At 48.6% G+C, this 12440-nt stretch overlaps 1 protein-coding gene across 5 annotated transcripts in view; it reads right to left on the bottom strand.

Annotated features, from left to right (window-relative positions):
- The window catches only part of MAP3K8 (mitogen-activated protein kinase kinase kinase 8), a 34536-nt gene extending 23978 nt beyond the window's left edge, over positions 1-10558 (bottom strand). Inside the window, exons 1-5 of one of the 5 annotated variants that reach the window (XM_043884464.1) lie at positions 10437-10558; positions 8241-8394; positions 3075-3203; positions 1958-2747; positions 1190-1272 (exon numbers count right to left, since the gene is read on the bottom strand). In XM_043884464.1, the coding sequence (XP_043740399.1) occupies positions 1190-1272; positions 1958-2747; positions 3075-3203; positions 8241-8292 (1054 nt within the window). In that variant the 5' untranslated portion in view covers positions 8293-8394; positions 10437-10558. The other 4 variants (XM_043884465.1, XM_043884466.1, XM_043884468.1 and 1 more) reach the window with 4 other exon arrangements.
- Between the last annotated feature and the right edge of the window lie 1882 nt (positions 10559-12440).

Raw genomic sequence — 12440 nt, 5'->3', positions numbered from 1 at the left:
CGGAGCCACACACACCCGTAATCTGGAAACTCGAGAAGGGAGGGAAGGCAGGAGGGAGGGCAGGGAGGTGGAGGAGTGTGTCTTCTCTGCCACTAATTCCTTAGCAACGCCACCCTCCTCTCACGCAAATCTGTGTGCTCCTGAGGCAACCCTGATGACCAGTCCATCTGCTAAAGGTCTGGGCAAAAGCCTCAGCACTTTCAGGCCTTAACCAGGCAGACAAAATGCTAACAATTTCTTAGTTATTCACCATCAGTAGCCATCTAGAAAAAGTGTGAATAGTGAAGGTATCTGTATTCCACGTTAGCCACAAGGACCCTTTTCCACATAGTTAACAGTAAAAAAAAAAAAAAAGAAAAAAAAAATCTGCATTAAATCACTGGTTGTTACTGCAGTTGGGGAATATACCAATTTTAGACGTGGACAAATGGGCAGATATAGTCAAAATTCTGCCCATTTGTCCATGTCTAAAATCCCATGGACAGAGGAGCCTGCAGGGTACAGTCCATGGGGCCACCAGGGTCAGACATGACTGGGTGACTAAATCACCACCACAGTCAAAATTATCTGCTCTGAATTATTTCTGACACTGGAAATACAATCAAGAGGAAATACTCTTCCTAAACATGAATGGCATACTCCTGGCTTCTTCCATCTACACAAACAAAAGTTGAGGGTTTCCTGGCAAGTGTGAGTGAAAATGCCCAACATGACTGGCCTAAGTTCCTGCTTAACAAAAGGATGATTATACCTCGTGGTACTTCCCATTTAATAGATTTTTCTGCCAAAATATTACATTGCCCCTCGGGGCACACATCCAGTAAGACTTTTTCTAATGATATTTTTGTTCTCAAAAAGCCCCAGAATGTAGCCATCCTCCCTGTATTAAAAGCACAGCCACTTCAAAATCTCTATGTGCCTCAACTCTCCAATTTTCCTTACAGGAGACCTCAGCCAAAACACTGCACACAAACCTCCACCCATCAGATCTGGGGGCGTTTGCCGATTCAGGTTACCTCCTACTTGGCTAGTACCTACAACTCAGGACACAGATACAGAAAGCCAACTGTATCAGCGCTTCTTTCCCTGTTTTTATCAAGAGCAGTCCTTTATTCTGGGCAAAAATATGTCTTTCCCAAAGTGAAACAGACATTGCAGTGTTTCACATAAAGACAGTTCACGGCCTTCCCTGTTAACTTTTGGGACAATCTGTGCGCCGTTCTTCCTTTTAAACTTCGGAATCCTGAATACTGCATTTCCAAGGGGAAACATCTGTGAAATAAAACATTTTCCCCTGAACATTCTTTCTTAGGCCAAAAGCCCAGCATTCGTCTTCTGCTATAATCACTCTATTAGTCACAGAAGACGGTCCACCAAACAAGCACGAAACTTAAAAGTTTCAGCTCTTACACGACTCTCGGTCCCGCCAGCCCCCACCCCTACTCCCTTCCTCCCTTCTCTTTCCTTAAAGCGAAGGGAGCCTTAAAGGGCTTGCAAGTTAGAAGAGCACCCCTCGTTAGGGCGAGGGGCAGCGGGGGCCCCCGCCTCCGGGGTGCACTCACCGGGTCTGGGCAGAGAGGGCAGCCGTGCGGGGGGCGCAAGCGGCTGGGGGCGCGGTGACAGCTGGTCCCAGCCTCCGGGTGCATCGCCCGGACCTGCACTGCTCGCGCGCTCGGGATCCGGGAAACGGGAGGAAGGGGGAGGAGTCGGGGGCGGCGCCCCGAGAGACCCTTGCGCAAGGTGCTTTCCAGCTGTGCCGGCTGCCGCGACTACCCGCGCGCAGCAGCGGAGCGCCGCAGCTGGAGGCCGGCAGCCCCTACCTCCTGGATCCCCGGAGCACACACCGCACCCCCACGCCCTGATGCCGGGGCTCCCTGGATCTCAGGGTGGGAACCGCCGGGGCACCCAGCAGGGCTGCGATCTAACGATACCCCTGAACCCCCAAAGTCTGCGGTACCTGCGGCCTCCGCGCGGTCCCGCGGGCAGAGCGCTCCCGCCGCGGTCCCCCGACGGCTCTCCTCGCAGCTGGTGGGCAGCCCCCGGGAGCCGGGCGCTCCGGGGTCCCCAGGCCCGGCGACAGCAGAAGCGGGAGCCAGGGCGACGGGCCCCAGAGCGTGGCGCGCAGTCCAGGTCCGAGCTGCCAAATGAGCCCGGAGCAGCTCGCGCTCCCGAGACGCCCTCGTCGGCCCCTGAGTCACTGCGTCTGAGCCGGCCGAGGGGCGGCGCAGCGGACTCCAGCCGCCGCCTCCCCGCCTTTTCCATTTCCCCTTTCTCTCCGTAAACAGAAAGAGCCCGCCGGCTTGCGGGACAGCCCAAGCCCCCGCGCTGGGAAATTCCGTCCTCCCCCCACCCCACTAGCCCGCGGGACCCGGGGCGGAGCTGGAGGCGGGACAGGGGTGGGGCGCGCCCTGAGCGGAATCGGCCTCGCCACGCCTCCCGGGGACCCGGACTACCGCGCGGCACCTGCCCTAGGCCTGGGACAACACCGACGAGTTCCCTCTGAGCCGGGGTACCCGGCAGCCAGGGTGCTAGAGGGCACCCAAATGCGGAGTTGGCAAGGGCGACCGCGACTCGGCACCCTGTCCCCAAAGAAAGATCGTAGTTCCTAACGTGCTGGCGGCCTCGGCAGTACTCCGGTGTCCCCGGCTGTTTGGGCTCAGATTTCGGTTCAGGTCCGCGCCCCGCTCCACACCGCACCCACTCAGCTTCCAGGGCTTGCGAGAAGCGGCCGCAGTGTAAACCCGAACCTGGGGAGTTTGGTATGGAGTAAGGGTGAGCCCCTGGACCCAGGCCAGGATCGCCGCCAGCAAAACCTGGTTTCGCTTTTTCCGGCCTTCATTGGAACTGGTTATTGGTGGTGCTGCCCGATCCCAAAGTATGTCTGCCCTGATTTCCTCCTAACCCCAGCCAGCGTCTAGTCTGGGAGTCTGTCCTGCTGGGGAAGAAGCTCAAAGTTCATCTAGAGTGATCGTCCTTCTGAAGTGGAAAGCGTTTGCTCCCAGGGAAGCCGGAAGAAGATTCTGGGGAAATAGCGCCCCTCTGCGAAATCCACATTCCCAAAACTTACTGCGTACCTGCTCTCACGCTCCCGCCTGTAGTGCCTGAGTCTTGCTGGGTACCTTTTGCAAGACAGGCAGAAGGAGATGCTGTTAGGCAGGGGTCCCCAACCTCGAGGATGTAATCCCTGATGATCTGAGGTGGAGCTGATGTCATAATGATAGAAATAAAATGCACAAGAAATGTAATGCACTTGAATCACCCCCCAAACCATCCACCACCACCCGCTTCTCAGTTCAGTTAAGTCGCTCAGTCGTGTCCAACTCTGCGAACCCATGGACTGCAGCATGCCAGGCTTTCCTGTCCATCACCATCTCCGGGAACTTGCTCAAACTCATGTCCATGGAGCCGGTGATGCCATTCAACCATCTCATCCTCTGTTGTCCCCTTCTCCTGCCTTCAATCTTTCCCAGCATCAGTGTCTTAAAACTGTTTTCACAAAACTGGTCCCAGGTGCCAAAAAGGTTGCCGACTGCTGCTCTTAGGCACACACCCTCTCTCCGTGTTAGCGACTCAGACCTTGGATGTGCCTTGTGGAGCCCAGATTCAAACGTCTTTCGAGACTGCATTGGACTCGCTATAAGACTCTTCATAATTCTCCTATGGAAAGTGAACTGTTACTCCCACCCAAAGAAATCATCTGAGAATTGCCAGTGTAGGGAGGCTAGCTGAGATGAAGAGCAAGGCCCTCGCTGTAGGACCTTAACTCCCTTCATTTCTCTGTGCTTCCGTTTCCCACAATGGTAACAAGGTGATTGATAGGGGCCCAGGGTTTTAGTAAAGTGGTGAGGACTGTTTGGGAACTAAGTCATCCCCCAGATGATTTTAAATACTAGGGTGCTGCGACATGAATGAGGCATGTGCCATTTCCAGGCGGTCCCAGTGCTGAACCACTCCCTACCCCCAACCTGGTCCAGGGGACTAGGTTTTTTCTGCTCCTGGAGGAGGACGTGCTACCTAGACCGACCCAGTTGCTCTGACTACGCAGGGACTGCCAGCGCCCAGGCTGGGAGAAGCCCGGCTGGCCTGGACACAGACTCCGTGGAATTTGGCCGAAACTCAAGAGCAGATTATGCCAGTCGCGGCTGAAACTGAAGCATTTACTACTTAGTCTTTTCTCTGGGAACCAGATTGGCCGGGTTGTTGCCTCTAACTGTAACATGAGAAACGTCTCTCCGTCTCTCCCCTTATCTGTTGTCTTTCACCAAGGAAGGATGAGTTTTATAAGCATTTTAAAAATAGAAACATGGAACCGCCCCCTTGATGAGCTCATGAAAACCACACCTAATCTTCTGGGAACTAAGTATTAGCCTTGTTTCCTACACAGAGATCTTCCAAATATAGCTTCATTTTAAGGAGCTGCTGAAATGGCTTCTCCAGGGGTGGGGGTTCTCTCTGGTTCTTCGTTGCTTATGCAATAGCAGATTTCATCTGGTGGGGTGAATTAAGAGGCTTTATTCACTTTTTAATGTCTAACAGAGATTGACCCTGGTGACCCGGATTACTGGAGAGAGAGGACAATTGAAGGGAAAGAAAAAGTTTGCAGACTACTTGCGTTTTTCTCCGTCAAGACTTTGTTACACAGGCTTGCAAAAGCAATCCTGCTCAGTATCCTGGAAAAGTGAGGCTTCAGCTTGCTGAGGAGAAGCCACCCAGCGGGGAGTGTGCACAGCCAAAGAGGGGTGATTAAAGCAGAGATGGCTGTTTGCAGCCAGCAAAATGCACTTGAAAACTGAGCTGCAAGGTTGCACTTTACCTGAAGAGGCTTCTCCACAGGTGCATTGGGACAGTAATAGGCTTGTTATCTGTAGCGCAGAAATCAGAGCTCATTAACACCCAGGACCAAGGTGATTAACGACGGTAGGTGTGTCAGTCTCTGTAACCCTAACAAGATCTATGCTGATAAACAGAATACAGGACACTGCTTTCCAGTCTTTTTCATATTCATAAAAATTATAGTATTTTTCTAGAATACTTGGATAAGCTGGAATAAATTGGAGGATACCTATATGTGACTTGGGCTTCCCTGGTGGTTCAGTGGTAAAGAATCCGCCTGTCATGCAGGAGACACAGGTTTGATCCCTGGGTTGGGAAGATCCCCTGGAGAAGGAAATGACAACCCACTCCAGTATTCTTGCCTGGGAAATCCCATGGAAAAAGGAGCCTGGTGGGCTACCGTCTATGAAGTCACTGAGTTAGACACAGTTGAGTGACTAAACAACAATATGTGACTTGAAGAAAAATGTATCAATATTTCATTTTCTTAAATTATAATAACAATAATAACATTTGAGGAAAATCATTAAATCTTGAGTTTTAGTAAAGTTTTAAATAAAATGTTTTTAAAGTTAGGCAGAACTTGAGCCTGATTTCATCAGCATAACATTTTGCTATCTGGCTTTTGTTGCAGCTATACATATTTACCCACTATCCTGGGTAGCTCAAATGGTAAAAAATCTGGCCACGATGCAGGAGACCTGGGTTGCATCCCTGGGTTGAGAAGATTCCCTGGAGAAAGGCATGGCAACCCACTCCAATATTCTTGCCTGGAGAATTCCATGGACAGAGGACCTGGTGGCTATAGTCCATGGAATCGTAAAGAGTTGGACAAGACTGAGCGACTAACACTTTCACATACATATTTACCTATTCAGTTCAGTTGCTCAGTTGTGTCTGACTCTTTGCAACCCATGGACTGCAGCATGCCAGGCTTCCCTGTCCATCACCAACTCCTGGAACCTGCTCACACTCATGTCCATCGAGTCGGTGATGCCATCCAACCATCTCATCCTCTGTTGTCACCTTCTCCCACCTTCAATCTTTCCCAGCATCAGGGTCTTTTCAAATGAGTCAGTTCTTTGAAGCATCAAGTGGCAAAAGTATTGGAGCTTCAGTTGGAGCATCAGTCCTTCCAATGAATATTCAGAACTGATTGATTTCCTTTAGGATGGACTGGTTGGATCTCCCTGCAGTCCAAGGGACTCTCAAGAGTCTTCTCCAACACCACAGTTCAAAAGCATCAATTCTTTGGAGCTCAGCTTTCTTTATAGTCCAACTCGCACATCCACACATGACTACTAGAAAAACCATAGCTTTGACTAGACAGACCTTTGTTGGCAAAGTAATGTCTCTGCTTTTTAACATGCTGTCTAGGTTGGTCATAACTTTTCTTCCAAGGAGCAAGCATCTTTTAATTTCATGGATGCAGTCACCATCTGCAGTGATTTTGGAGCCCCCCAAAATAGCTTATCACTGTTTCCATTGTTTCCCCATCTATTTGCTATGAAGTGATGGGACCAGATGCCATGATCTTAGTTTTTTTTTTTTCTTAGTTTTTTTAATGTTGAGTTTTAAGCCAATATTTTCACTCTCCTCTTTCAGTGTCATCAAGAGGCTCCTCAGTTCCTCTTCGCTTTCTGCCATAAGGGTGTTGTCATCTTCATAGCCAAGGTTATTGATATTTCTCCCAGCAATCTTGATTCCAGCTTGTGCTTCATCCAGCCCAGCATGTCACGTGATGTACTCTGCATATAAGTTAAATAAGCAGGGTGACAATATACAGCCTTGAGGTACTCCTTTCCCAATTTGGAACCAGTCTGTTGTTCCATGTCTGGTTCTAACTGTTGCTTTCTGACCTGCATACAGGTTTCTCAAGAGGCAGGTCAGGTGGTCTGGTATTTCCATCTCTTTCAGAATTTTCCAGTTTGTTGTGATCCACACAGTCAAAGGCTTTGGCATAGTCAGTAAAGGAGAAGTAATGGGTAAAGCCTCTTACCCACTAAGAGGTTTGAATAATGACCTCTTTAAACTTCTGATAATAACCTTCAGATGAGAAAGTGTGCAGACACATAAGTAATAAATGTAAAACCATTATAATAATCTTTAAATTTTCTGAACAGTTGAAATTCTGTTTTAAAAATCCAGTAGGTCTTGATTTTTTCATTCAACAGGTAGGTTTCTTATGATAAGTGAATTTCAATGATAATTGAATGTTTTCATATTAAGTCTTTCTAAGGAGTGAGGCTGTAATGTGAAAACTTGCCTGCACTATCAGAGCATTTAGCTTGGATGCCGCTAAAAAGACACAGCACACTGAAGGATGAAGCATGGTGGGGCAGGAGGGAAGATTCTGGACCGTTTGTCCCACTCCTTGCCCTGCCTCCACTTCTGATGCTCTATGGGCTTTGGCCTTGTTCCTCTGGAACACAAACAGCTTCCTCCAGCCTGGACTGGGCCCCTTGCAGCTGTTGGCAGATGGACCTGCTGGCCTCACTCAGCATCCTGGGGTGGATTAGGGATTCCATCAGACCTGCGGGGACCACATGAGCAACAGTACCTTCCACTCTGACCCCACTGTCACTCTATAGCATCCCAGAGATGACCACAGAGGCCCCCGAATGACTTAATGCTGCAGTCCCCAACCTTTTTGGCACCAGCAGCTGGTTTTGTGGAAGACAACTTTTCCATGGACTGGGGTTGGGGTGGGGGTAGTGGCATTGGAGGCAGAATGGAGATGGCTTCAGGATGATTCAAATCCATTCCATTTATTGTGCACTTTCTTTCTGTTATTATGACCTCAGCTCCACCTGAGATCATCAGGCATTAGATCCTGGAGGGTGGGGACCCTTGCCTTAAGGAATATGTGCACGCCCAGTCTCTTAGTCACATTCAATACTTTTCGACCCCATGGACTGTAGCCCATCAGGGTCCTCTTCTATGGAACTTTCCAGACAAGAATACTGGAGAGGGTCACCGTTTCCTACTCCAGGGGATCTTCCTGTCTCAGGGAATGAACACACATCTCGTGAGTCTCCGGCATGGGCAGGCAGGTTCTTGACCACTGCGCCTTTAAGGAATACAAGGGTATCTATGTTCCTCCACATCACTGTGCAGGGCTTTCCCCTACAGATCCCTCCTAGGACTCAGGGCAGAGGACAGACCAGGATGAAGGGGACAGTTTTCTCTGTCCACCTCTTTCCTTTGTCTTCTCCTCAACTTTGGGGACTAGAGAGGGAAATGGCAAGCCACTCCAGTACTCTTGCCTGGGAAATCCCATGGACAGAGGAACCTGGAGGGCTACAGTCCACGGGGTCACATAAAGTTGGACACAGCTGAGTGCACACACACACACACGCGCGTTCGTGTGCGCACACACACCCCTTTGGGGACCTCACTGTACTCACCAACTTTTGCTGTCACGGTGCAAAGTGGGATCAGCAATGATAAGAAGGCCATGGGCCTGGGGCAGAGGTGGCGTCCTCTGGTGGGGGTTGGGGTGAGAAACCCGCTGCTTCCTGGTCTCTCTCAGCTGTGGTTGGTGTTCACCTCTGAATAAACCTGTGTATACCGGGCCTGGGTGTGAACCAGAGACCTTCTGCTCTTAATGTGCAGAAAGCTCAAACTCCGGACTCTCACAGTACCTAAATTGCACCCGTTTTATATGAAATGTATTCTTTTTTCATTCATTGCTTTGTGCTGTGACTTCCTCAAATGTGCCACTCTCTGAAAACAGAAACTTCTGATCTGTGCCTGTCTCTTCCACCTCCTGAATGGAAACTCCCAGTGCAGCATTTCTTAATCTCCGGCTTCCGAGATTACCACACGGCTCAGGATGTACCCCCCCACCAAGGAACCATTTGGGGCTCTCTCCTCTGGCAGATGCAATTGCTTTCATTTTTCACACTTGTAGAGGGGGGAGGAGGACTCCGCAACAAGACTCCCCCTAACTGTGTGGGGCCACGCATTGGAGCAGTCCCTGGTGGGCTGGTGGACATTCTCTGCTAGGCACCACCCACGACTCCTTGTTAACTAGAGTCTCCTTATCCCAGGACCAGATGTCACCTGCAAACACAATATGAGGGACTATTGGCGACTTACTGCCCCAGTGAGGCAAGGAATTTTTTAAAAAATTAAGTACAGCCTGATCTGCAAGTGTAAATGCAGAGGTAGAAAAAAAAAGTCACTATAATAGCATCCTCTCCAAAAACAATCATTACTAACTTCCTTTGGAATGGCGTTCTTCGCAGACTACACATTAGGAAATTGGCTGGATTACTGTTTCAACAGCCCTTTTAAAAGGGTGTCGGGTGCTTATTCTCATGTGAGTGCTTTAAACCAAGTGAGTCAAATACATTTGGGGTTTTCCTTTGCATTTACAGCACTAACAACAATTGCAAGGACTTCCCTGGTGATCCAGGGGTCAAGAATCTGCCTGTCAATGCAGGAGACACAGGTTCTATCCTTGGTCCAGGAAGATTCCACTTGCCGTGGAGCAACTAACCTCCATGCACCTCCTCCAGGTCTTTAGATTGAAAATCTTTTGTCTCTAATCATGGGAAGAGAGGTTGTGAAGGCATTTCATCTGTCTCCTAGTAGGTAGAGATACAGAAGAGGGCTGAGCCCAGGAAACCTCAGAAATGGAACACTAGTTTTGATTATGCTTAAAGGGAAACTGGGCTTCCCAGGTTGACACAGTAAAGAATCCACCTGCCAATTCAGGAGATTTAGGAGACTCGAGTTCAGACCCTGGGTTGGGAAGACCCCTTGGAGGAGGGCATGCAACCCACCCCAGTATTCTCGACTGGAAAATTTTGTGGACAGAGGAGCCTAGTGGGCTACAGTCCATGGGGTCACAAAAAAGTCAGACATGACTGAGCACAGCCTCGCAAGCACAAAGGGAAGCCAGCTTTAATTATTCTTGGAGTCTGAGGGAGCCCAGAGAAACTTCCTGCCCCTCTCACCCTGGTCCTGGGTGGGGTGATGGGTGCCTGGAGGCACTGATGGGCTTAAGAGTATCCTGAGACGTTCTCCTGGTTGTTGAGGGCAGATGGATGGGCAGTGTCTCCCTGTTGTCCACCCAGGTCTCGCACAGAGAGCAATGCCCCTAGGCCAAGACTCTCCCCAAAACAGGAGTCCTTGCCCAGATGCCTACAGACATGCTGAAATGGAGCCTATTTCTATCAGCTCACAGAACCGGCAATAAACTCCTTATGATTCATGAGACCTGGTTGTTAAGTTTTGCTACTGCCGCTAAGTCGCTTCAGTCATGTTCGACTCTGTGCGACCCCGTAGACGGCAGCCCACCAGGCTCCCCCATCCCTGAGATTCTCCAGGCAAGAATACTGGAGTGGGTTGCCATTTCCTTCTCCAATGCATGAAAGTGAAAAGTGAAAATGAAGTCGCTCAGTCGTTTCCAACTCTTAGCGACCCCACAGTCTGCAGCCTACCAGGCTCCTCCGTCCATGGGATTTTCCAAGCAAGAGTACTGGAGTGGGGTGCCATTGCCTCCTCCAGTTGTTAAGTACAGTCAAAACTAAACATAAAATTATAAGTAAATGAAATCTATATAAAAGACAAAGTGATAAATTATAAAAACTTACCACGTCCTGATTATTCTACTGCATGGAATTGTTTCTCAGCTCTTGAGGTCATTCATGTTTACTACATCCCCATAGTGGAAATACGACACCGTGATGGGCGCCCAAATGTCTTTCCAACTCTGCATTCAGTGGCCTCAAGTTAGCAGCTTAAAATAGGCCATCGTGGGAGTTTTTACACCACAGAAACCAGCAAACACTACAAACCAGGGCAGGGCTTTCACAAGGCTGGTTGTTAAATATTTATCAGCCCAGCAAAAGCTGTGTCCATGCACTTTTGACACCCTTTTTAGGTACTTTTGACATGTTTTAGGTTATTTGTTTTTGCACTCTACCCACCTTTTCTAATATTAATAATCCATCAGAATATCTCATATTTCTACCCAAGTAGAAAATGCCTGACAGTGAACGGTGTTCATGGGCCACCATCTCTCTGTTACCCCTGGACCTTCATCCTTGTTCTAACAGTAAAGCCGTGGGTTGTGGGGAAGGGCATCAAGGGTGTGTCCTGAGAGCCAGGCTACAGCCTAGGGTGGCCCCTTGGGGGCAGAGGCAGCAGACACTTTCCTTCATAAATCTGACTCCCAAGCTGATGCTGGCTGAGTTTACGATCAGTATTGCCCACTGCCTCTTAGGAATCCCCTGAGGAATTCTCATTCAGTATAAGGGGGCTTTGGCTCCCCAGGTGTCTCAGTGTTAAAGAATCCACCTGCCAATGCAGGAAACGCAGGACACATGAGTTTGATCCCTGGGTCAGGAAGACCCCATGGAGTAGGAAATGGCAATCTGCTCTAGTCTACTTGCCTGGAAAATTCCATGGACAGAGGAGCCTGGCGGGCTACAGACTATGGGGTCGCAAAGAGTCAGACACAATTGAGCACACACACACTTAAGGGGGCTTGTTCCTCTGAGATCTGAACTCAGAAAACTGAGGAGAATGGAAATATGGGGCAAGTAAAAAGGTGTTTGTATTCAAACCTCTGCTTTACTTTCTGTCCATGTGACCGTAGGCAAATTAATACATTTGTGGAGCCTCAGTTTCTTTATTTATAGAAGGGGGGGGGAACTACTTGGTTTTCATTTTACTTTTTACACTTTCCTTTTTTTTTTTAAATAACATCAAGTGTTTACAAAAACCCACAGCTTTGACACTAAGAGAAAAGTGAAATCAATTACTACATGTCTTTACATTGTACTGAAATACCTTTACAAAACACAATACTTTCATATATTTGTCCATTATTATCATTCATACAATAACCTTGAAAGTGACTGTTATTAGGCTTGTTCGACATTTGAGGAAATAAGTAACTTATCTGACCCCGTGAACCGCAGCACGCCAGGCCTCCCTGTCCATCACCAACTCCCAGAGTTCACCCAAACCCATATCCATCGAGTCGGTGATGCCATCCAAACATCTCATCCTCTGTTGTCCATTTCTCCTCCTGCCCTCAATCTTTCCCAGCATCAGGGTCTTTTCAAATGAGTCAGCTCTTCGCATCAGGTGGCCAAAGTATTGGAGTTTCAGCTTCAACATCAGTCCTTCCAATGAACATTCAGGACTGATTTCCTTTAGCATGGACTGGTTGGATCTCCTTGCAGTCCAAGGGACTCTCAAGAGTCTTCTCCAACACCACAGTTCAAAAGCATCAATTCTTTGGCGCTCAGCTTTCTTTATAGTCCAACTCTCACGTCCATACACAACCACTGGAAAAACCATAGCAAAGAGTCGGACACGACTGAGTGACTGAACTGAACTGAACTGAACTTATCTGAGATTAGTCAGATAATACCCAGAACCAAAATTCTAACTCACATTTGCTACGTTCAAAGCTATGCATTATCTGTACTCTGATAACAAAATAACAAAATTTTAAAATAATCTAAAAATTAAATATAGAAACAAACTGGGGGGAAAAAAACCCTCTGCAGCCATTAGATTTCTATATTCTTGGACTTAGCTGGTGCTGTGTCACTCATTTAAGAGACTTATGGGGAGCAGTAGAC

This window comes from Cervus elaphus, chromosome 23 (assembly GCF_910594005.1).
Source record: "Cervus elaphus chromosome 23, mCerEla1.1, whole genome shotgun sequence".
Lineage (NCBI taxonomy): Eukaryota > Metazoa > Chordata > Mammalia > Artiodactyla > Cervidae > Cervus > Cervus elaphus.
The sequence above is the reverse complement of the archived record's forward strand: the minus strand, read 5'-3'. Positions and strand labels throughout refer to the sequence as shown.